This window comes from Arvicola amphibius, chromosome 3, assembly GCF_903992535.2.
Source record: "Arvicola amphibius chromosome 3, mArvAmp1.2, whole genome shotgun sequence".
Lineage (NCBI taxonomy): Eukaryota > Metazoa > Chordata > Mammalia > Rodentia > Cricetidae > Arvicola > Arvicola amphibius.
Window position 1 is genome coordinate 5649361 of NC_052049.1, and position 24396 is coordinate 5673756.

A 24396-nucleotide genomic window follows, 5' to 3' on the forward strand; every position below is an offset into this window, starting at 1 on the left:
TCTTCGACTTGGACTATTTTATACTTTATATTCATTTCGTTATAACATTTCTATATTTCTATAAGTGACTCATTTACAATATCATAATTGTTTTCTTAATTGTTGATATTACACCTTACTTTACATCTTTGACATTGATTAATATTCATTTGTTTCTATGGGTTTCATCTTTACTTCATGTTATATAGTTTCTACTTATCATGATGCTTTTAATTAGGCTCCACTGAATACAGCTTTAGGAATTTGGATGTAACATTATTCAATTTGAAAATATAGCTTTGACTCAACATTTCTGTTTTTAAAACTAAACATAAATTTACACAATTTTGCTCATTTTTTTTCATTCATTTCTTAACCTTAACTCACCAGGAAAAAAACACAATACAGGCAAAGAATGTGGTAAAACCTTTCCTTGGAACTCACAACCTATTAGCCACCAGAAAATTAATTTAAGAATGAAGCCGTATACTAAGTGTGAAGAATGTGGTAAGGCCTTCCATATTCCATCCTTACTTTGTATACACAAGAGAATTCATACAGGAGAGAAACCCTTCAAATGTAGTGTATGTGGCAAAGCATTCAGAAGTCCATCAGTATTTTCTGGACACAAGAAGATTCATATAGGAGAGAAACAAAACAAGTGTGAAGTCTGTGACAAGGCCTTCCTCAATCCATCACAATTTTCTGAATACAAGCAAATTCATACAGGAGTGAAATTCTACAATTGCGAAGTTTGTGGAAAGGTCTTTAATCGTCCATCACGACTTTCTTTACACATGAGGATTCACACAGGAGAGAAACCCTACGTGTGTGAAGTGTGCGGGAAGGCCTTCTATGTTCCATCACGACTTTCTAAACACATGAGGATTCATACAGGAGAGAAACCCTATGAGTGTGAAGTGTGTGGCAAGGCCTTCATTTGTTCATCAGTACTGTCTGTACATAAGAGGGTTCACACAGGAGAGAAGCTGTACCAGTGTGAAGTGTGTGGCAAGGCCTTTCATGCTTCATCATTGCTTTCTAAACACAGATTGATTCATACAGGAGAGAAGCCCTACCAGTGTGAAGTGTGTGGCAAAGCCTTCACGTATCCATCATTACTATCTCTACACAAGAGCTGTCATACAGAAGAGAAACCCTACAAGTGTGAAGTGTGTGGCAAAGCCTACAATAGACCTTCAACACTTTCTGTACACAAGAGGGTTCACACTGGACAGAAACTCTACCTGTGTGAAGTGTGTGGCAAGGCCTTTCATGTTCCATCACAAGTGTCTGTACACAAGAGGATTCATTCAGGGGAGAAGCACTACAAGTGTGAAGTGTGTGGCAAATCCTACAATAGTCCATCAGGACTTTATATACACAAGAGGAGCCATACAGGAGAGAAACCCTACAAATGTGAAATATGTGGCAAAGGCTACAATAGTCCATCAGGACTTTCTGTGCACAAGAAGATTCATACTGGACAGAAACCCTGCAAATGTGAAGTATGTAACAAGGCCTTCTATGTACCATCACAACTTTCTGAACACAGGAGAATTCATACAGGTGAGAATCCCTACAAGTGTGAAGTGTGTGGCAAGGCCTTCAATCGCCCATCACGACTCTCTCTACACAAGAGGATTCATTCAGGAGAGAAACCCTTCAAGTGTAAAGTATGTGGCAAAGCCTACAGTAGTCCCTCGGGACTTTATTCACACAAGAAGATTCATACAGGAGAGAAACCCTAGAAGTGGGACGCTTGTGTCAAGGTTCCATGCTGGATCATTCCTTAAAGTACATGAGAGAATTTATACAGGTGAGAAATCATACATGTGTGTGGCAAGGACTTCTATGTTCCATTATGACTTTCTGTACACAAGAGCATTCATACAGGAGAGAAACCCTACAAGTGTTAAATATATGGCAATGTCTTTAAAACTTCATGGATTCTTTTTCATTTAATAATCCATTCTGGAAAGAAACCCTACTCTGAAGAATATGAAAAAGCCCTGTGTAAAAAGTCACACCTAACTCTGCACAAATTATCTCACACTTGGGGGAAAACCACAAGTGCAGGGAATGTGGAAAGACTTGAGAACTGAACCACACATTCTTAACACCAGGCTTTCCGTATTAGAGAGAGACATCAGGAGTGTGGGGAATGGCAAGGTCCTCCATGAGCCTTCTGGTCTTAAACAACATCACAGAATTCCTTTGTGAGAGAAACCCTATGGACAATGTGCCAAGATTTTTTTGTACTTACTAAGAAGTCTTGAATCACCTGATCACTCATACTGGAGAGAAATGTCATTAGTGTCATCAATTTTGAAAACATTACATGAGCTTTCGAGTGCTTCTCAAGACAAAGTATTTCAAACTTCAGTGAAATAATACAAATGCCAAAATGTTCATAAAATGTTTTCTATTTCTTAAAACTCTAAAAGATCAAAATATATTCTAGATAAAAACCCTTGAGTTAGGTCGGATATCCTAATGTTAAGTGGAAAATCCAGGAAACAGAGATAGAAAAAGGAGTAGGTAGGGTCTAGGAGAAACTGTGTAAGTTCCAAAAGAGAAAGAAGCCAGAATATTGCCATTAAGTCACAGCCTTGTGGTGATACATAGATTAATAGAAATGGGCTAATTTAAGATGTAAGAGCTAGCTAGGAATATGAGCCATTGGCCAAACATGTTGTAATTAGTATAGTTTCTGTGTGATTATTCATGTCTGGGTGTCCAGGAAATGAAAGCACAGTCTCTGTTTACATACCTAACTCAGGATAAAATAACTCACACTGGGCAAAAGCCTTACAAATATCTACAATGGCAAACCTCCCAACTGTACCTAAAACCTTAAGGAACATCAAAGAATTCATTCTGGAGAGAAACCCTACAAGTGTGAAGAATGTGGCAAAGCCTTTAGCACTTACACATGACATTCTCAACAGCAGACTATTCATACTGGAGAGGACGAGTATGCCTGGAGAACCGCAAGTTCATTCACCAGTCTTCTGGATCTAAACAACATCTAACAGTTCTTGTCAGAGGAGCCCTGTGAACTGTGCGCCGAGGCATTTTTATACAAAGAAATTCTGAAACAGCTGATAATTCATACTAGAGAGAAATTGCACTAGTGTCGTAAATTTTAAAAAACTGTTTCATAAGCTTTTTGTGTTCCTCAGGACATGGTCGTTCACACCGCAGTGAAATGATGCAAAATCTAATATATTCATAAATTTAATATATTCATAAATTGTTTATGCTTCTTCAGACCCTAAAAGATATCAAAAATATTCTGATCAAAACCATACAAATAGCGTGAATGTGATAATGCCTTTGGAGTCATCCAGACCTTACCCAAGATGAAAGAATCCATAGTACAAGAAAGCCATATGCTTGTGAAAAATACAGTGATATATGTTACCATCAACCAACATGGCCTCCTTAGTATCTATCCCAGACGGACACAACACAGCAGTGAATGGTGAACCAGTGCCTTTAAGGACTCCTCTTACCTTCAACCAGTGATCTCAACCTTCCTAATGCTGACATCCTTTAATACAGTTGTGGTATCCCCAACCATAAAATTGTTTTCTTTTCTACTTCATAACCTAACAGTTTGCTGTTGTTATGAATCATGGTGTAAATATCTTTGAACATGATGAGAAGATCTTTTGACCCACAAACGAATCGTTACCCACAGGATAAGAACTGCTGCCATAAACAAAGAAAAGTGTTCATGCTAAGTAACAACCCTAGAAGTTGAGGAATACCGAGAAGACTTTTTTTTTTTTTTTATCATTCAGTCCTTGTTGAGCACTGAGGAAGCCACACATGAGAGAGTGTCTGCACATGCAGACTCTATAGGGTCAGGCGTTTCGCTCTTCCCATGCCTGTGTGTGCAGCATCCTGGTAAAGACCACTACAAATACTAAGATAACGGCAAGGCTTTCACCTGACTTTTTTTTTTCAGAAGTATCCTCTGAGACTTCATACTAGCAAGAAAAACTGTAAGCACAAACAATGCAGAAAAACGTTGAATAATACTTCTATTCTTAATCAGTACAAAAGCCTAAAATCCAAATAATGAGAAAATTCTTCAGTAATATTTTAATCTTCACTAACACGAAAGAATACTTATTGAGAAGCAGTAATGCAAATGTTGATGTATTATTTGCTTCTACTTTCAACTTCACACAGCCTTGCAATATGTGCTAATATCAGTTTTGTAGATTACTTGATCTGATTGGCTCAGGGACATATCTATGGGTCTTTTTATTAGTGCTAATTGATGTAGGATAATCTAGGCCAATGAATGGTAGTGTACACCATACGTGTGCCCCCTTGCCCAAGATGTCCTGGGTTATAAAAATGTTGCCTGAGCTCAAGCCAAATGAAGAAGACAAAAAGTAGCGAACCCCCATGGTTTTTATTTCACCTGATGCCTCCAGATTTCTGCTGTGTTTTCCTATCCTGGCTTCCTTGGATGATGGTGTGCTGCCTGGCAACTGAAATGGTCCTCTTTCTCCCCTAATTATTTTTTGGTCATGGCATTTATCACAATAGAGATCAAACAGGATAAAGAATATTGCAAGACTTAAGCTCGGCGGTGGTTGCATACCATCCTTGGGAGGCAGAGGCAGGCAGATCTCTGTGAGATCGAGGTCAGCCTGGTCTACAAGAGCTAGTTCCAGGACAGGCCCCAAAGCTGCAGAGAAACCCTGTCTTGAAAAGTAAAACAAACGAGCAAACAAACAAACAAAAGAATATTGCAAGACTTTACCATTTCTTATTACCTTAGTTAACATAGAAGGCTCCATACCACAAATAATGTCACAAGGTTTTGAAGTTTCTTCAACCATAAGTCACACTCAAACTTCACTGAAAATGAAACTGTTGCAAAGAATATTACAAAGACTTTATTGCTTTCTATCTGCAATTTAACACCCCCAAAAAATCATATCTTGGAAGTTAAGGCCTACCAGGCCAAAAGGAGCCAAGCTGGAGTCTGCCTGGTGTTGTCAGGTTCTGTCAAGAAGGAGCAACCAAGCAGTGTTTCCTTGGGACCTAGCAACAGGTGCTGTCCGAGGTCCTGACTGTGCCTATCCAATGAGAGATGAGCATGAAATATCAAGTGTCAGTAAATCAGAAGGCCTGATTGCTAGGAGGGCATATAAGTTGTCTTGTTATTAAACCAATGAGTCTGCTGTAAACCTCCCTGACTCCCAGCGTCTGTGGTCATTGGTGTCACACCTTTTCACCCTCTCCACTAAGGAAAGCCTTAGGACCCAGGAGTATCTGGCCCCTGGAACAGGGGCTTCTAACAGGTGTTGAGCTTACCTGCTCAGAGTCCTTTTTTTCATTGCTGCTGTAATTTTTGTATTTGCCCAGCACAGGGTCTTGTCATCTTCCTCTCCTCACTGGCAGTGCGGCACAGCGCACCCAAAGGTGTACTTTCGGTGAAAGACCCCCCTCGGTTCCTTCGGCGGGTAAGCATAGGGACCCCTATCCTTTCCAACTTTGGAAGGACCCCCTTGGTCCCATCCGCGGGTGTCCTTTCCTCTCTTTGAAAGGCCCATCAGTCCCTTTGGCAAGTAAGCTTTGAGACCCACATTCCTTCCTTTGTGTTTATGTCCCCATCTAGTTAGGAAGGCATTTTTTTCTTTCCTGTTTCCGTTCACCATAAGGGCTGACCTCCACCCCCAGGAGTCAGAACCAATTTTTGGCTCATCCAGAGATATCGTGTGCGCATATGGCTGTGGCCTAAAGAACCATAGAAGTTCCTCACTGATCACTAGACATAGGGGTCCCATACAGTTTCCCACCCCTGTTTACTGTTGATTGTCATCTCTCCCTCTCAGAGGGGTGCTGACAGGCGGGGTGGAATGACCTGTCATCTGTGAGAATTGCCACGTCGGCCTCCGCAGGGAAACGTGAGCTGCTGAAGGTACACAAGAGGAGGGCCTGGAGGCCTGTACTGGCCAGCCCTGAGGTGTGTAAGCTGTGACTGGTGTGAGCTTCCTGCTTGACTTGAGGTCTCAGGGTGCTGGCGAGCCTCGGGTGTAGGTGACACTCTGAGGTGTGGGCTCAGAGGTAATAGTCTTCCCTAGCCTGGTGTGCAACGAGGCCATAGTGAAGGCTCTGGGCCTCTCTTAAACCTCCGCTGGACTGTGTACCTGTCATCTAAGCCTCCTACTTCATCAGGTGATTCTGTCTTCTAGGTGGCCCTGATAGGTCTGCCGCCCTGTGCAGCTAACACTGTAGACCTCATAGTAGTGCATGGAGGGCAACCAGGGGCCTGCTTTGGGCTTCTGCAGCCTGGGGCCCACGCTGGGCTTCCACAGCCCGGGGCCTGCATTGGGCTTCCCGTTGGGAGTCCGCAGCCTGTCCAGGAACTGCAATGTGTCACTGGTAAAGCTGGGGTCCCAGGTCCCGTGGCCTGGTCTGCCCCATGGTCTGCCCCAGTTGTCCAATCCAAGCCCACTAGAGACTTCCAGGAGCCTACTGCTTCTGAGGTGCCTACAGGAACGTCAGTGGGTGGTCTGAGCTCCTGGGACCTTTGACTCTCGACAGCAGGTAGGTGAATGCAGCTGTGGCCACAGCTTCATGCTGCTGCTATCCGTGTGTGCCCTTCCTACCTGGGGCTGAACTTTAGTTGGGTGCTGCTGGCTCTTGGGCTTCTTGGCTGGTGCTGCTGGAGCCACAGCCTTGAGGCCAGCTGCCTGTGTTGTGTGCTGGTGCCGCTGGAGGACAAGGAGCCAACTGTGCACCTGGGCATGCACATCTGCAGTCTGCCCAGCTGGGTCTGTTGTCCAGATGCTGAAAGAGTAGAATTGTGGCGATGATGCGAGCAGGCCCGCTTTTTGTCCCTCCCGGCTCCTGCACAGCTATCTTAGCCCCAGAAATAATAACACAGAAACTGTATTCATTTAACACTGCCTGGCCCGTTATCTGTAGCCTCTTATTGGCTAACTCTCACATCTTGACTAACCCATTTCTAATAATCTGTATGTCACCATGAAGTCGTGGTTTACCGGCATGCGTCTAGCCAGCGTCTGTCTTGGGAAGGGGAATCATGGCGTCTGCCTGACTCTGCTTCTTTCTCCCAGCATTCTGTTCTGTCTACTCCGCCTATCTAAGCTGCTGTCCTATCAAAAGCCAAGGCAGTCTCTTTCTTTGACCAATGAAAGTAACACATAGACAGAAGACCCACCTACATCATAGAATGACAAATAAGATGGTAAAGCACATGTGACCCTTTATTTGTCAATTTATAGAGAAGTTTTTTCCCCAGAAACCATAGAACCAGCTGTGTGGGGAGCAAATGCCCGCCTCAGCTCCTTCAGTTTCACAAAAGTAAATGTGGGTCAGCAGCCCCTTAGGGTCAATGGTGGTAAGGTTTATACAAAATTGTAAACAAAAGATGAATTATTCTGAACCTTCAGATTAATTTTGCAGGAAATTGTGAGATTGATTTGGAGATCAAAAGGTACCTTTGTAGAGCAGGAGTGAGAAGTCTTCGGATTCATGGGAGCCCTTCATTGGTGACATGACTTTAGTTGGAGCATTGTCTATCTTCTTCCCGAGGAAACCACTTTTAGGGATTAACTAGACAGGACTGACTAATCTCCTGAATGTCCCTGAACTGAATGGTTTATCAGACACTATCATTTTGGATACAATATCAAACTAATTGGCAATCATTTGCCAAAAAACAAGATCTTAACAAAGCCCCCTGCACTTCAAATAAAGATGTAGTTCCATGGAGTCCCCTTCTCCACTCCCAACCCTCCTGTCACCTTGACTTTTTCAGATTCCGATAAAAACTCAAAGGATGGAGCCGTGGTTTCTGTCACATATTCTGCTCACTGCCTAAACACCTATATCTCTTTAATTCTCAGAAAAGTTGGAGTCCAAATTCAATGAAAAAATCAAAGCTTGCTTTGGAGTTAAGAGTGTGACTCTCCTCTAAATTCAAGCATGTTGCTAGAAGAAAAATGTATAGTTTCTGCCTCACATCAGAAGAGCCATCTAGTATGAGACAGAAGAAAACCAAAAATCTAGGGACTGTTGTTAAAACTCTGTTTTCTCCTCAAAATCCTATTTCTCCCCTTACTTATTTTTTGACCCTTTAGTACCTTTTTTCGGCAACTTAAGTATATATTGACACACTGATAAGAAAAATAAATAGATTAATAGAAAATAGATAGATATATACATGATACATAGAATATAGATAGATGCAAGAAAAATAGAATGATTCACAGATACATAGAAAGATAACAGATAGTAGATAGGTAGATTATAGACAGATGATAAATAGATGTGACATATAAACTCAGAATAGCATTACATTTTAACATATTTATCTTAATTTTAATTATTTGTAAGTATATGTGTGTCTGTGATTCTACATGTATGGTCCAGCCTATTTCTCTCAAAAAGTCAATGATTTTCTGGGCTCCTGGAAGATTTCCCATATCTCTGGCATACCCTATAGTCTACAGGGAAAAGCCATGTGGAGAGGACCAACAGAGCTCTTGAGGAACTGTTGCCCATGACTATAATACCAGAGACTAGGAGAGATCCTCATCTGGCCTTAACAGAGGTCCTTTTCCATGTGAATTTCCTCAGTTTTGATGACAAGGGATTCCGCCCAGCTTACAAGCACTGGGCATTCCTGCCAGGGAACACATCCCAGCCCTGGTAAGATGGAGTGATCCTATCTCCCTTCAGTGGCAACCGCCAGCCCCCTGCTGACTTGTGGGAGAGGGTATGCTTGTGTTTTTACTCAGCATGTCACAACGCCAGTATGGGTTTCCATAAGAGATGTACGTCCAGCCATGGATCAGCCTGCTTTCACCAAAGAGGGAATAACACAGGATGGGTAATGTATATACTCCCCCCTCTTGCTCTCATTGCCCCCTAACAAGGTGATTTATTAAGGGCAGAGGTTATAGCCCTTGACTACTCATTTTTTTTAAAGTTGGTATAATATAAAACAGCTATTGGATCCCTCCTGGATGTTCACATATGCATTAATTGGTGGGGTGGTTTTGTTAACCCTTATTCTTCTTAAGTGTCTCATATAGCAGATCTGACACCAGTAGACAGCATCTAAGGAAACTCTTCGGGTGTTAATGACTCTTAGGCATCCTTCTTGCAGTCCTCCATAGAGGTTTATACATGCCTGGATATTTGTAATTGAAAAAGGCCTAAAAGTGAACCATTTTGCCATAATATTGCTGTAGGATTAAGCTTTGTAGGGAATATACATGCTTGCCAAGGCTGATCATAATTCATATAATGTACTTGCTGATTTTGTACAGCAAACTCTCCCTGGGTGTGTCTGTCTGACAGGTTCTTTAAGCTGTCCAGTTGAATTCGATCACTGTTCCCTTTAAGAATTTCACTTAGTGGCTCAAGATCTCCTGTAGAATACTTTAAATAAGGTTTCTGCTTTGGGATGTTTTATTAAAAGTTTGTAAACTATCTTTGTAATCCAGGTTGCAAGTCTGCCTAGCTGACAGGCTTCACTTGCTCATTTACATTTTCACCGACTCTTGACTGACCTGAAGCTGAAGTTCCCTGAGGTTATCTTTCTGCAGCTTGACTGTCAGGCCAGGAAACTGGGATCTGGGCTTACTGCTGAAGCTGGGTTGCACAGCAGTGCACAAGCCATGGTCTCTGCTTGGCCATGTCCTGCCATGGACTTGGCACAAAGAGGTGCCAGTTCCTCATTGCCTGCTCTGCCTGGGCAGGTCACAGGTTGTTTTCATTGCTCCTGCTACAGGCTGTGACTGGCTGGCAAATTGAGTTCAGGTTCCCAGGTGCTTGCCATTGTAGCTACTCTGAAACAGCTGTGTGAGTTCATAAGCTCAGGCGAGTACAGCCATGCTGATTTCTAATATTCTTGCTTTTACATGTTAAATCTTTTTTTATAATTTGTTTTTTTAAAAGAAAACAAACTGTCTTTTTTCATTGTACATACCAATTTCAGTTCCAAGTACCTCCACTCTTCCCATTTCCTCCACCTCCCCTCAACCTAACCCCTATCCACTCATCAAAGACAGCAAAACACATTGCTGTTCAATGTTTTCAAGACTCTGTACTATATTCAGGCTAAACAAGGCATACATCCAAAGAATATAGGTTCCCAAAAGTCAGTACAAGCAGTAGGGACAAATCCTGGTGCCACTGCCACTGACCCCACAGTCTTCCTCAGTCATACAACTGTCACCCACATTCAGAGAGACCAGTTTGGACCTATGCTTGTTTCATCCCTGTCTGGCTGAAGTTAATGGACTCCTACTAGCTCAGGTAGACTGTTTCAGTGGGTGTCCCGTCATTGTCTTGATTTCTTTGCTGATATTGTCATTCTTACTCTTTAACTGAACTTTGGGAGCTTGGGCCAGTGCTCCGCTGCAGGTCTCTGCCTCTGCTTCCATCAGCTGCTCCATGAAGGTTCTGTGGTGACAATTAAGATATTTATCAATCTGACTACAGGCCAAGGCCAGTTTGGGCATGCTCTCTTCTATTGCATAGGATCATAGCAGGGCTCACCCTTGTGGACTCCTGGAAATCTCCCTAGTGCCAGGTTTCTTGCCAGCACCATAATGGCTCCTTCAAAAAAAAAAAATCTTCCTAGCTTCCTTCTCTGTCCTCCCCCCATATCTCAACCATCGCTTTCCTCAAGTTTCCCTTCTCCTTCGCTCTTCCCCTCCTTCTCCCTTTTCCCCCACCCCCTTGCTTCCAGTTTTGTCAGGCAATCTCGTGTATTTCCCCTTTCGAGGTGGATATATGTATGTTTTTCTTAGGGTTCACCATGTTACTTAACTCCTCTTGGATCATGAACTATAGGCTCAATATCCTTTGCTTTACAGCTAGTATCCATTTATGAGTGAGTACATACCACATTCATCTTTCTGAGTCTGGAATACCTCATTCAGGATGTTTTTTTTCTAGTTCCATCCATTTGCATGCACATTTCAAGATGTCATTGTTTTGTTTGTTTTTTGTTTGTTTTTTGTTTGTTTGTTTTCCTCTGACTAGTACTTCAATGTGAAAATATGCCATATTTTCATTATCCATTGTTCAGGTGAGGGTCATCTAGGTTGTTTTCAGTTCATGGTTATTACAAATAATGCTGCTATGAACATAGCTGAACAGATGTCCTTGTTGTATGATTGAGCATCTTTTGGGTATATGCCCAGCTCTCTGGTACCAACTTCTGTTATTGTGTTTGACCTGATGATATAGCAAGTCTGATAAAGAAAGCATTTAGTTGGAGCTTGCTACCTTGTGAGAAGTTACCCCCATCATCTTGGTAGGGGCCATGGAGACATGCAAGCAGACATAGTGGTGGAGGAATGGTTGAGAGTTCCTTGGGATCTGTAGGGAACAGAAAGAGTGAAGCACTGGGCCTGCATTTGGCTTCTGAAATCTTAAAATGCCCGCTATGACACACTTCCTTTAATAAGGTCATACTTCTTAATCCTTTTCAAATAGAACCACTCCCAATTGACTAAGTGTTCAGATATTGGCATCTTTCTTGTCAGTTCTTATTCAAACCACCAAACATGGTAAGATGACTAAGGAAAGAGTTGCTTGAAGCAGGTGCTCATGTTCCACCCATAGTCAGAAAGCAGGAGACAGAAGAATTATTGTTTTCAGGCAATTTTCTTCCATATACTATGCAGGATCTCACCAAATAAATGCTCCCAACCACAATCAACAGGTTTCTGGCCTCAATTAATCAATATAACCTCTGCATCTTCATTTGAATTTTTATACTGAAAAGTTCTTAATTTAAATATTAAGTTCCTTAGTAAGTAATTTAATGACCCAACTCAAAGATATAGAAAAAAAAGGATGAGCCTATTTTAAATACAGCATAGATGAGAACTAATGAATAATAAAAATTAGGATAGAATTCATGAAGTAAAATCTTTAATAATAAAAGAATTAATCAAACAGTTGGTTCTTTAATAAGTTGAATGAGATTCCTGATGCCTAATCAAAGTTAACAGAAAGGGGGTGAATGAGAAACTTGAGTGAAGAGAGACCCAGACTAAATTAATAAAACTCAGTACAGAAGGAAGTGATTAAATCAGGTTCCATTGAAATCCACAAGATCATCAGGACAAACTTCAAAATATTATATTTCAACAAGTTAGGAAATATAGTAAAGAATAAATTACTGAATACTTATGGATGACTCAAAAAATAGCCAGGAAAAAAATCACCCTGAGCAGACACATCACAACTATACTCATCAGACTCAATGTTCCTCTTTTCTACTTCCTGTGCATCTCTTTATCTGTCCTCCTGACTCCCGCTTACTCTCTTTAGTTTTGTCCTATGTTCACTTCCTCTCACCTGTTTTCTTGCTCTGCATTTTGACTTATGGTTGATTTTATTTAGCCCTGTTTACAATATTCAAGGAGAATGCTCTTGTGTTAAGTGTGTGTGTGTGTGTGTGTGTGTGTGTGTAGAGTTGAGCCACAATATAACAAACAAGCAGGTTTTCCAGTGAATAAGGCAATCTTAGGGTAAACAATGTGACCAAATATCCTACAACACTGTTCACCTTCACTAAATATTTATGCTATAAGAAATAAGTTATAAGGTGTATATGTTGGACAAGATTACTGCTAGAGCCATAAGTAGCTTTCTACATAATATAAATTCACTAGGGGTGAATCAGAATGGAATTTCAATAAAAGTCATTACACAATTTATATCTGTAAGTTTTCTCAACAAAGAAAACTTCCTGATATGAAGGTGTGTCATATAACCTATCATTGGTGTTTGTAATAGTTTCCCTTAAATATGATTTTCTCATGTTCCATGTAATCAGATTTGATTTACTTTTGTTTTACAGGATTCTTCTCCAGTATGATCTTTTTGGTGTTAAATTGCTGATAAAAAGCAATAAAGTCTTTATAATATTCTTTGGAACAGTGTTTTTTAGTGTAATTGTTGAGGGTGAGGTAAGTTTGAAGAAACTTCAAAGCCTTGTGATACTATCACCAGTAGGGAGGCTTCAGTGTTAACTATTGTATGAAGAAGATGCAAAACCTTGCAACATTCTTTTTACCCAGTTTGATTTCTATAGTGGTGATAAATGGCATGACCAAAAACTAATTAGGGGAGGAAAGTAGGTTATTTCAGTACACTGGCAGAACATCTTCATCCATGGAAGGCAGGCCAGGAGAACACAGCAGAAATCTAAAGGCATTGCGTGAACTAGGAACCATGGAGGAATGCTGGATTCTATCTTCTTCACTCTGGCTTGGGATCACCCAGCGTTTTCATAAACCCAGGAGATTCCGGCCAAGATTGGCACATACAAGGTGCAGTGCCAACATCTAAGTCTAGATTCTCCTACAGCAATTAGCATCAATAAAATGACCCACAGAGATTTCCTTGGGACAGTCAGATCAAGGAATCTACACAATTGTGATTTACACATATTGCTAAGCTGTGTGAAGTTGAGAGCAGAAGCATATAAAGACATCAACATTTGCATTATTCCTAATTCAATAAATATTATTTGGTGTTGGTGAAGATTAGAATATTATTGAAGTTCTTCCCATTATTGGGAGTATGGAATTATATGTTGATGAAAATAATATTATTCTTCATATGTTTATGGATTTCTTGTACAATGGATTCTTTTGTCTTGGGTAAGGTTTGAATGATTACAAAGGCTTTATCACACACACCCTATTTGTAGTGTTTCTATTCATTCTTTTCAGAATACATTTTGATATCTTTTAGGGCTTTGCCCTTCTCCATATTCATGCTTCTCTCCAATATAGTCTGTAGTTTAGAATTGCTGTGTAGGGCTGGAGAGATGGCTCAGCGGTTAAGAGCATTCCCTGCTCTTCCAAAGGTCCTGAGTTCGATTCCCAGCAACCACGTGGTGGCTCATAACCATCTGTAATGAGATCTGGCGCCCTCTTCTGGGCTGCAAACATACACACAGACAGAATATTGTATACATAATAAATAAATAAATAAAATATTTTTTTAAAAAAGAATTGCTGTGTAAGTTCTAAAGGCTTGCCATATTCTTTCATCTTGTAGAGTTTCTCTCTGAAATGAATTCTTTGATGTCCCTAAGGTTTTAGGTACCTATAATAGAAACACATATAATAAGGACATCCCACATGATTTCTCCATTTCTGTTTTTTTATAAAGGAAGGTTTTAACTTTCATATAGTAAAATTACATATAATACAACAGTTATCAAGCAAGAATTACAGTCACATTTAGTCTCTTTGTATTAGGCAAAAATAAAACATTCTCTCTTACCTTTGTGAGTTTAAAGTTTTATATCTAATTTATCTTTCATTAAAATTAAGGCAAACTATAACTATTTGTCTTCAACTCCAAAGACGCCAGAAGGATATATTACCTAAGTAAACAGGAAGTGCATTGTAAGCAACTTCCAAAACTCTAGAATTGGCAGAGATGTCTCACTGCCTGGACAGTACTTCAAAGTTCTATAACATTGGAACATCAATCTTGGGTCTATAGGCCTAGCATATCTGACAATTTTCTGTGAAGCAGGATATTTGATGATCTGTCTTGTCTTGATTGGCAAAGTTCATCAGTTGCTTTCTTCTGTGTCCTGTAGAATGACTGGCAGACTCTTTGAAAAATCAGCCTATGGAGGTTTATTTTGGTGTTAAGTCTATTAAATCTTAGATTCCTAAGGTCCAAGTGTAAATAAAATAAATGAACTCAAGCATGTTACTTCTGCATATTCTTTATTCTGTAGGTGAAGAACCAGAGAGAAGGGTGATCTCCACTAGGTTTTTAGTTTTTTTATTATACATGGTTTGAAAATCCCATAGGCAAAAACAATATCAACATGCATTTCAAAATCACATAAGGGAAGGTAGAACCTGATAAAGCAGCAGAAAGGGACAGCATCCAAGGGGGAAAACCTGACATTTCAAACCATTAGAAAAAAATCACTAAACATCCCTGAACCCTGGACTCACCCACTCAGAGATCTATTTGTCACTAAGCGTGGGCATGCTGTCTTCCTATCTTTGAGAAATTCCTACGTGTTCTATTAGCAAAGGTAATAATTGTGGGGGATGACTTCATGTAGATTTGACTATTAGAAAACAGAGTGAATGTTATCACTCTAAGGCCTCACTGGAAGTTCATTCTGTTGCCTGTACAGGAGGAAGTTACACTGCTGAAGTATTTTGGGAAAGAATCCCATTTTCAATGGAGAAATGCCATGATTTCACAAAAATTTTACAGAATTGACAGTGATTTATCCAAAAGACAAGTGTTCCTGAAGCTATGCAAAACTGGTCCCCCACAAGTTCTACACTTGTAGGTCTAAGAATCTGTCAGCTGTACATTTACTGCATAATATGTGTGGCTCCACCATTAAGCATCCTGATGGACTGTCCCACCTTCTTTTGGAAAGTTCAGCAGGTATTTTTCCATGGGTCCTGCATGTCAAGTTTATACAGCATACCATAAAGCACTCCAAGCAAGAACAGTTTCTTGCCCAAATGGGTAACAAACTCCATAAGGAGCCTCTTTGATGCCCACTGTTCTCTTGAAATAGAGTGGCACCACCAGAAGCAGACATTTCTCACTCCTGAGGAAAGTCTAAGTTCTTAAAAACATTCAAAAGCCATATTCTGTCGATCTTTGAAGGTTACCTATGAATCTGAAATATATCTCTGTATATCTAGAAAACCTAACATAACAACTTTGAAACTTTGACTATTATAAATGACTATTAATCTGTAATTTTAAATGAGCTGTATAAATATAATACCTTAAAAGAGAGTAGAAATATATATATATGTATATATAACAAAATTGACACTAAATTTGTATCAATAAACCAAAGTCCATACCACTGTATTCATTTCGATATCATATCCCCTTCTTCTGAAGAAAGATATTGAATGTGACCATTAACCATTTATAATCAACCCCCTTTAAATAAAAACAAACATTTATAATCATTAAGAAATTTGGACATAGTTTTTAGAGTTCACAGACACCTTTTTTTGGGGGGAGAGGGGGAGTCTTGTTCCATTAAACCACATTAGCCTAGAAGGAATCCACAGGTTCCAATCCTTTGTGGAAACAAAAGCAGAACCTCTTTTCCAAAGTAACATTCTTAGCTTCGAATTTTGAAGTCAACATATTTTAAAATACATATGTTGCTTTAGCTTTGCAGTTCCCAGAATCAAATGTCTCTCTGCAGTCAAAGAATCAAATAAATAACAAAAATATACATAATCCTGACTATTTTCCATCTTTTCATGGCCCATTTTTTATTCTATTAATCTTTTAAAAACCTCAGCTTAATATCCTTAATTTTTTTTATCTATGACTCTACCTTTTATCTTCTATGTCGTAAGTCCAGGCACATTTATCAAATATACTTTGGCCTGTTTAAAGGCTTTTTTTTTCTGAATGTCTTTAATGTGTAGCTGTAATCTGTTTATGATCAGGAGCATGTTTTTTTAAGTGCTAAGCTGGAATGACCAGGACCAGTGCTGTGGCTTTGTCTGTTGGCTCCCTCCCACTAAACATGGCAGAGGTATGTTCACTGTCTCTGGGAGCCATGCTCACTGCCTCAACTCCAGGGATGCAGGGAATCTTGGTTCCCATTAAGTAAATAGTAGCATGTTCACAAATCCCATTTAAGTGCTCTGTAGCAGGACCTCTGAAATATCCAGAGCCATTTGGGCCACAAGCATCAACCAGGAAGTTATCTCTTAATGAACTCATGCTTCTGCTCAAAGCCAGCAGTGTCTATTTGAAGAAAAATGCAGCTACCAAGAAGCTGCAATTAATTTGTGTTTTTTGTGGGTCAAGAAGCTTTTATTAAGGTTTCCTCAGGTTTTTGTGGAAGTACTTTGACAAACATTGGGTGCAATTAAGTAAACAGAAATTGCACTTTTATTTCCCAGTGGCCCAGACTCAAATAACCACAGAGAAACTACATTAATTACAACACTGACCAATGGCTCAGGCTTATTTATAACTAAGTCTTTTGTGTGTTGAAAGTATTCTTATTTTTGATTCTTTTTAAATTGATATTTATTGAGCTCTGCATTTTTCTCTGCTCCTCTCTCCCTTCAACCCTCCCCCAAGGTACCCATGCTCCCAATTTACTCGGGAGATCTTGTCTTTTTATACTTTCTACATCCCATGTAGATTAGATCTATGTCAGTCTCTCTTAGTGTCTGCATTGTTGTCTAAATTCTTTGGGATTATGGTTTGTAGGCTGGCTTTCTTTGCTTTATATTTCAAAACCACCTGTGAGTACATGTGATAATTGTCTTTCTGTGTCTGGGTTACCTCACTCAAAATAATGCTTTTTAGCTCCATCCATTTTCCTGCAAAATTCAAGATGTTGTTATTTTTTCTTCTGTGTAGTACTCCATTATGTAAATGTACCACATTTTCCTTATCCATTCTTTGGTCAAGGGGCATTTAGGTTGTTTTCAGGTTCTGGCTATGACAAACAAAGCTGCTATGAACATAATAGAGCACATGTCCTTATGGCACAATTGAGCATGCTTTGGATATATACCCAAAAGTGGTATTACTGGGTCTTGAGGAAGGTTGTTTTCTAATTTTCTGAGAAATCACCACACTGATATCCAAAGGGGTTGTATCAGTTTGCATTCCCAGCAGCAATGCAGAAGTGTTCCCTTTTCCCCACAATCTCTCCAGCATAAGTTGTCATCAGTGTTTTGATCTTGGCCATTCTTACAGGTGTAAGATGGAATCTCAGAGTTGTTTTGATTTGCATTTCTCTGATGACTAAGGATGCTGAACATTTCCTTAAGTGTCTTTCAGCCATTTTAGATTCCTCTGTTGAGAGTTCTCTGTTTAAGTCTTTACTCCATTTATTTCATTGGATTATATGTTCATTTGGTGTCCAGTTTTGGAGTTCTTTGTATATTTTGGAGATCAGACCTCTGTCTGATGTAGAGTTAGTGAAGACCTTTTCCCATTCTGTAGGCTGTCATTTTGTCTTGTTGATCGTGTCCTTTGCTTTACAGAAGATTTTCAGTTTCAGGAGGTCCCATTTATTAATTGTTTCTCTCAGTGTCTGTCCTGCTGGGGTTATAATTAGGAAGCGGTTCTCTGTGCCAATGCATTCAAGTGTACGTCCCACTTTCTCTTCTATAAGGTTCAGTGTGGCTGGCTTTATGTTAAAGTCTTTGATCCATTTGGACTTGAATTTTGTGCAAGGTGATACATATGGATCTATTTTCATTCTTCTACATGTTGAGATCCAGTTATGCCAGCACCACTGGTTAAATATGCTTTCTTTTTTCCATTTGATATTTTTTTGTTTCTTTGTCAAGTATCAGGTGTTCCAAGATCTGTGGATTGATACCCGGGTCTTCTATTCAGTTCCATTGGTCCTCCTGTCTGTTCTTATGCCAATACCAGGCTGTTTTCAGTACTGTAGCTCTGTAGTAGAGTTTGAAGTCAGGGATTGTGATGACCATAACTAACTCTTACATCTTAAATTAACCCATTTCTAATAACCTTTGTATTGCCAAGAGGCTGTGGCTTACTGGTAAATGTTCTGGCATCTTTCTTTTTCAGTGGCTACATGGCACCTCCTCAACTCCACCTACTTTCTCACACTCTTGGTTTCTCTGCTTTGGCTTTATTCTGCCAGGCCATTGGCCAAAACGGCTTTATTCATCAACTAGTAAGGGTAACACATATAAAGAAAGACATCCCATATCATCCCATTTGTAGGGTTTCCAGACAGAATATTCTTTATATCTTTTAGGAACTGAGAAAGTACAAACCATTTTGTGAATACTGTAATGTTGGTATCATTTCTCTGAAGTTTGAACTACTTTGTCTTGAGAAACACTCGAAAGTTTATTAAATGGTTTTTAACATGTTTGGCACTAACGGCATTTCTCTCCAGTATGAATTATCAGCTGTTTCAAAAGTATTCTTCACAGGCTTTCTCTCACAAATAAATTCTTAGAAGCTGTTTAAGACCAGAAGTCAGGGGAAAAGCCTTGCCATTCTCCACACTCATAATATTTCTCTCTAATATGAATAGACTGGTGTTGACAATGTGCTTTGTAATTTATAAAGTCTTTGCCACATTCTTTACACTTGTAGGGTTTCACTCCAGAATGGATTCTTTGATGTCCCTTAAGGTTTCTGGTACTACTGAGCAGTCTGCCACTCTTCACATTTGTCAGGTTTCTATCCAGTGTGAGTTCATTTGTGCTGAGTAAGGTACAACTTTTTATAGAAGGCTTTCCCACAATCCTTATAATTGCAGGGTTTCTTTTTATTATGGATTATCAAGTGAGAATAAATAATCCAGAAAGTTCTAAAGAACTCACCACATATTTTACATTGCATGGTTTCTCTCCTATATGAATGCTCTTGCTTCTGAAAGTAGTAATGGAAAGCAGAAAGCGTTCCCACATACTTCTCAGTTGTAGGGTTTCTCTCCTATAGGAAGTCTCTTGTGTACTTTAAGTAATGATACAGCATGGATGACCTTGCCACATACGTCAAAACGCTAGGGTTTCTCTCCTGTATGAATTCTCTTGTGTTCAGAAAGTCCTGATGGATGACTGAAGGGTTTGTGACACACTCTTCACTTGTGGGGTCTCTCCTGAATGAGTATCCATATGTTTAGATAGTGCTGATGGACCAGTAAAGGCCTGGTGACATACTTTACACTTGTATTTTTTCTTTCTTGTATGGGTACTCTTGTGTTTAGAAAGTCCAGAAGGACGAGTAAAGGCCTTGCCACATACATCACATTTGTGGGGTTTCTCTCCTGTATGAATCCTCTTGTGTACAGAAAGTCCAGATGGACTATTGAACTCCTTTCCACATACTTCACACTTGTATGGTTTCTCTCCTATATGAATCCTTTTGTGTACAGAAAGTTGTGAAGGAACATAGAAGGCCCTACCACATACGTCACACTTGTAGGGTGTCTCTCCTTTATGAATTTTCTTGTGTACACAGAGTCCTGATGGACCTCTGAAGGCTTTGCCACACACTTCACACTTGTAGGGCTTTTCTCCTGTATGAATCATCTTATGTATAGAAAGTCCTGATGGATTACCGAAGGCCCTGCCACACACTTCACACTTGTATGGTTTCTCTCCTGTGTGAATTTTCTTGTGGACAGAAAGTCCTGTTGGACGTTTAAAGGCTTTGCCACATACTTCACACTCGTAAGGTTTCTCTTCTGTATGAATTTTCTTGTGGACAGAAAGTCCTGATGAAGTATTGAAGGCCCTGCCACATACTTCACACTCATAGGGTTTCTCTCCTGTATGAATCCTTTTGTGTACAAAAAGATGTGATGGAATATAGAAGGCCTTGCCACATACCTCACACTTAAAAGGTTTCTCTCCTGTATGAATTCTCATGTGTTCAGAAACTCGTGACGGAAACCTGAAGGTCCTGTCACACACTTCACACTTATAGGGTTTCTCTCCCGTGTGACTGCTCTTGTGTTCAGATAGGACTGACAAACATTTGAAGGACTTCCCACATACTTCACACCTGTAGGGTTTCTCTTCTGTATGAATTCGCTTATGTACAGTAAGTTGTGATGGAAAACAGAAGGCCTTGCCACATTCTTCACACTTGTAGGGTTTAATTCCTGTATGAATTCTCTTATGATCAGAAAGCCGTGATGGAGTACAGAAGGCCTTGCCACATAACTCACACTTGTAGGTTTTCTCCCCTGAATGAATCATTTTGTGTACAGCAAGTCTTGATGGAATGCAGAAGGCCTTGCCACACACTTCACACTCATAGGGTTTCTCTCCAGTATGAATGCTTTTGTGTACAGAAAGTTGTGATTGAACATGGAAAGCCTTGCCACATACTTCACACTTGTAGGGTTTCTCTCCTGTATGGATTTTCTTGTGTATACGAAGTATTGATGGATGTTTGAAGGTTTTGCCACATACTTCACACTTGTAGGGTTTTAGTCCTCTATGAATTCTCTTGTGTTCAGTAAGTTGTGATGGAAAACAGAAGGCCTCAGCACATATATCACACTTGTAGGGTTTCTCTCCTGTATGAATTCTCTTGTGTACACAAAGTAACGACGGAGAAGGGAAGGCTTTCCCACATTCTTCACACTTATATGGCTTCATTCTTAAGTTAAGTTTCTGGTGGCTAATAGGTTGTGAGTTCCAAGGAAGGGTTTTGTCACATTCTTTGCCTGTATAGCATTTGTTTCCTGGTGAGTAAAAGTTAAGAAATGAATGAAAACTGAGCAAAATTCTCTATATTTATGCTTATTTTTAAAACCAGAAATATTGATTCATACCTGTAATTTCCAATAATAAATAATGCTACATTCAAATTTCTAAAGCTGTGTTCAGTGTAGCCTAATTTAAAAAACCATAAATTGAAATTATGTAACTTGTAGTTAAAGATGAAGACCATGACGACATAGAACATAGAAACAAATGATTATTAATCAATGTCAAAAATGTAAGGAAGGCATAACATCAACAAGAAAACAAGACTATTATGCTATTGTAAATGAGCCACTTATAGAAATAGAGAAACTTTATAACTAGATAAACACAAAGTATAACATTAGTCAAAGTTGGAAACACATGTTTTTATAGTACATATATAACCTAAATTCAGACTTTAGTTTTCAAAGGCATGAAAGTTAGGCTGCATAACTAGAAACCTGTCGATAACAATATTCAATAATATTTTTCAAGAATTGAAGACAGGAGGATCTCTGCACAGTTTATGAATAAATATCCACTGATCAACTTAGGAAAAATAGATCATGTTCACCTACAAATGAAAGAACTTCGTCACTTACTGTAAACATAAGCTGACCTAATGGGAGAAGGACTAAGAAAATCAAAGTATCATAAACATCCACTTTTCACAGCAAAAGATACAAAAGGAGATCCTTAAAACAATATATCCATGAGAACATTGTGAGTCAGTGTTCCTGATAAAACCTGGCTTTCTGTTGGGTCTCTGGCCTCCCCCTGTTTCCTCTGTCTCCCTCATTCCTACACACCTGTTTGCGTGGCAGCTGCTGCAAGTCTCTTCATGTCTGAAGGGTCTTGTCTTTGCTCCAGAAATGTGACCAGGGAAGGCTTTGAGGAAGCAAGTCCTGTTTACGGGAAAAGAGAACATCATTAGGTTTTTCTCCGGGGATGGCATGTCCTCTCTAGGACTGTACGTATAAGGAATGAGAAGATCTAATCAGGGACTGTAGAGGATTAGATGTTCACGAGTTTCCTGACGGGCACATCAGAATGCTTAGGAAGAACGTAGGATTTGCAGGTCTTTAGCTTCATGTCCCTCAGTTACAAGGAGAAATATTAAAACTGAAGAGTGTGATATTCTTTTTATCATATAAGCTTCCCACTCATGCCATTTACTTTATAACATTACCACCAATATAAAGGATACCTCTATAAAAACGATGGGAAGGTGCTATGACCACGAGAAGAAATAAAATTATTCTAAGATATAGGAATATTCTTTTTAATTTTCCTTAAAACTTGTGCCATAAATTTCATTATTGGAAGCACAAGCACCCTTGAGACACTGTAGAAAAAAAAATCAAGTTTATGCTGACAGTTAATTAAGAGTTCACCATGGAAGTTTCCCTCACCCACGTTGTAGAATTTTACTTTAAGCTGTGTTTCTTTTCTTCATGCTCTGGAACATTTGTTTAACGATGCAAAGATATGTTTGTTACATTTGTTTGAGTAAATAAACTTCACTTGCAGTCAGGATGCTGAGTCAGCAACTAGCTGACAGGAAGTGGGAGGGAGAAGCCAGGTGGAGAAGGGTTTTAAACAGGGGTGAGGAGAATGAGGGCTTTTTATTAGACACACGCAAGGAGAGGAGTTAGCTGCTATTCAGCCTCTCTGAGGAGCAGAGTTCCACCTGAACCTCCGACTCTTAAGTTCTTTTGAGAAGTCCCCTCACAGCTTTGAAAGACTCTGCCTGAGGGGACTCTCCCTCAGCTCCAGCTCCTGTGACTTAACCACTATTGGTACTGGCAGAATTGCGCTTCCTAATTAGAACAACCACTGATTAAAAGGCAGCATCAATTGAAAGGACAATATACCCAGGAACACGAGGTTGCTGTAGTTCTCCAGCATCACATCCCTGTACAGATTCCACTGATCAGGGCTCAGGTATTCACACTCCTCTGCAGAGAAAACAATGGCCACATCCTTGAATGACAACATTTCCTGAAACAAATAAGAAAAATAAATGCTAATTAAAACTGCCAGGAAAAACACAAATAATAAGAGGCATATATGTACTTCTAGATATTAATCTAAAGGTCACCCAGAGTGAGAAGAGAGCTAGAAGCCCTTCTGACATAGATAAGCAATACCCTAACATAAGTCTGATGCAGTACTGTGATGATACACAGGACTCATCATTAAGGAGAGTGAATGACAGAAGATCCTAGAAACTCCCACGGATATCCTACTTTTAAGAACCATACAATAGAGAGCGAGTATCGACAAAAGAGCATTGTTGAGGCTGGAGAGATGGTTCGGTAGTAAAAAGGACTGACTGCTCTTCCAAAGCACTTGGAATTGATTCCCAGCAGCCACATGGCTGCCCAGAGGCTCAATCTCTTAGACAAGGACACTAGCATTACCACCATGCACACAACATAAATCCATCCATCCATCCATCCATATATACATAATAAAATTTTGAAATAAAATATGCATTTTTGTCCCATTCTTATAATACTCCACACATAATGTATATGTCTCACAGGAGATAACCACGGTGATGGAAAGGGTACTGCTCAACCCAATATGAACAATCAAAAATGATAAATACAATAAAGATGCAGATCTGATGAAGCAACTCTGGGGTGAGGTTGGCTTCCTGAGGATGCACAGAGTGATGGAAATGACTGTGTATCAAGGGGCATGAGTTTCTGCCGTCAAGGGGAAGATAAATAAATGAGCAATCTGTAGACAAAATGGAATCACAAGTATTCTAACAAATTTATAATGAGGCAATTTAGCAATAAATTCAGTCACTGCGGGGACTTACACTGACTCAGCTTTCTCAGATGCCCTGGTGAAAAGACAAGGGAATGATGTAGAAGGCACAGCTTTCAGAAAGCATTAGAGGAACCAGAAGTGTTAGACATGAAAGAGATATTTCTTCAGTTGAAGAAAATGACTGATGTCTTTTCACTAGGAAACCTGGAATGAACATTGTCTAACACCGTGGTGATCTTCTGCTTGTGTATGGATGCAACGTCACCTGAATCTCACCTCCACCCCAAATCCTCAGCATTGTGCAGGCTCTCATTCTGAGCTTTGTCTCTTGGTGAATAAAGCCCTCCTTATGAAAGTG

At 39.8% G+C, this 24396-nt stretch overlaps 2 protein-coding genes and 1 long non-coding RNA gene across 3 annotated transcripts in view; 2 read left to right on the forward strand and 1 right to left on the reverse strand.

Moving 5' to 3' along the window:
• Window positions 1-242: 242 nt before the first annotated feature.
• On the forward strand, window positions 243-5363 carry LOC119810823 (zinc finger protein 728-like). Its single transcript, XM_038324488.1, has one exon. It carries the CDS (start codon window positions 456-458, stop codon window positions 1728-1730), a length of 1275 nt encoding a protein of 424 aa, XP_038180416.1. The 5' UTR covers window positions 243-455; the 3' UTR covers window positions 1731-5363.
• Window positions 5364-10943: 5580 nt separating this feature from the next.
• LOC119810833 lies at window positions 10944-24393 on the forward strand. Its single transcript, XR_005284803.2, has 2 exons — window positions 10944-12974; window positions 24238-24393. It is a non-coding gene; the product is annotated as an uncharacterized LOC119810833 (long non-coding RNA).
• The window catches only part of LOC121677111 (zinc finger protein 728-like), a 29056-nt gene continuing 23190 nt past the window's right edge, over window positions 18531-24396 (reverse strand). The window contains exons 3-5 of the mRNA XM_042054625.1: window positions 23129-23255; window positions 22064-22159; window positions 18531-21250 (exon numbers count right to left, since the gene is read on the reverse strand). Of these exons, the coding sequence (XP_041910559.1) occupies window positions 19593-21250; window positions 22064-22159; window positions 23129-23255 (1881 nt within the window). The 3' untranslated portion in view covers window positions 18531-19592. The remainder of the gene's footprint in view (window positions 21251-22063; window positions 22160-23128; window positions 23256-24396) is intronic.

Bases quoted from the DNA above. Each gene is read 5' to 3' on its own strand.
- LOC119810823 (XM_038324488.1), top strand. From the start codon at position 456: ATGAAGCCGTATACTAAGTGTGAAGAATGTGGTAAGGCCTTCCATATT.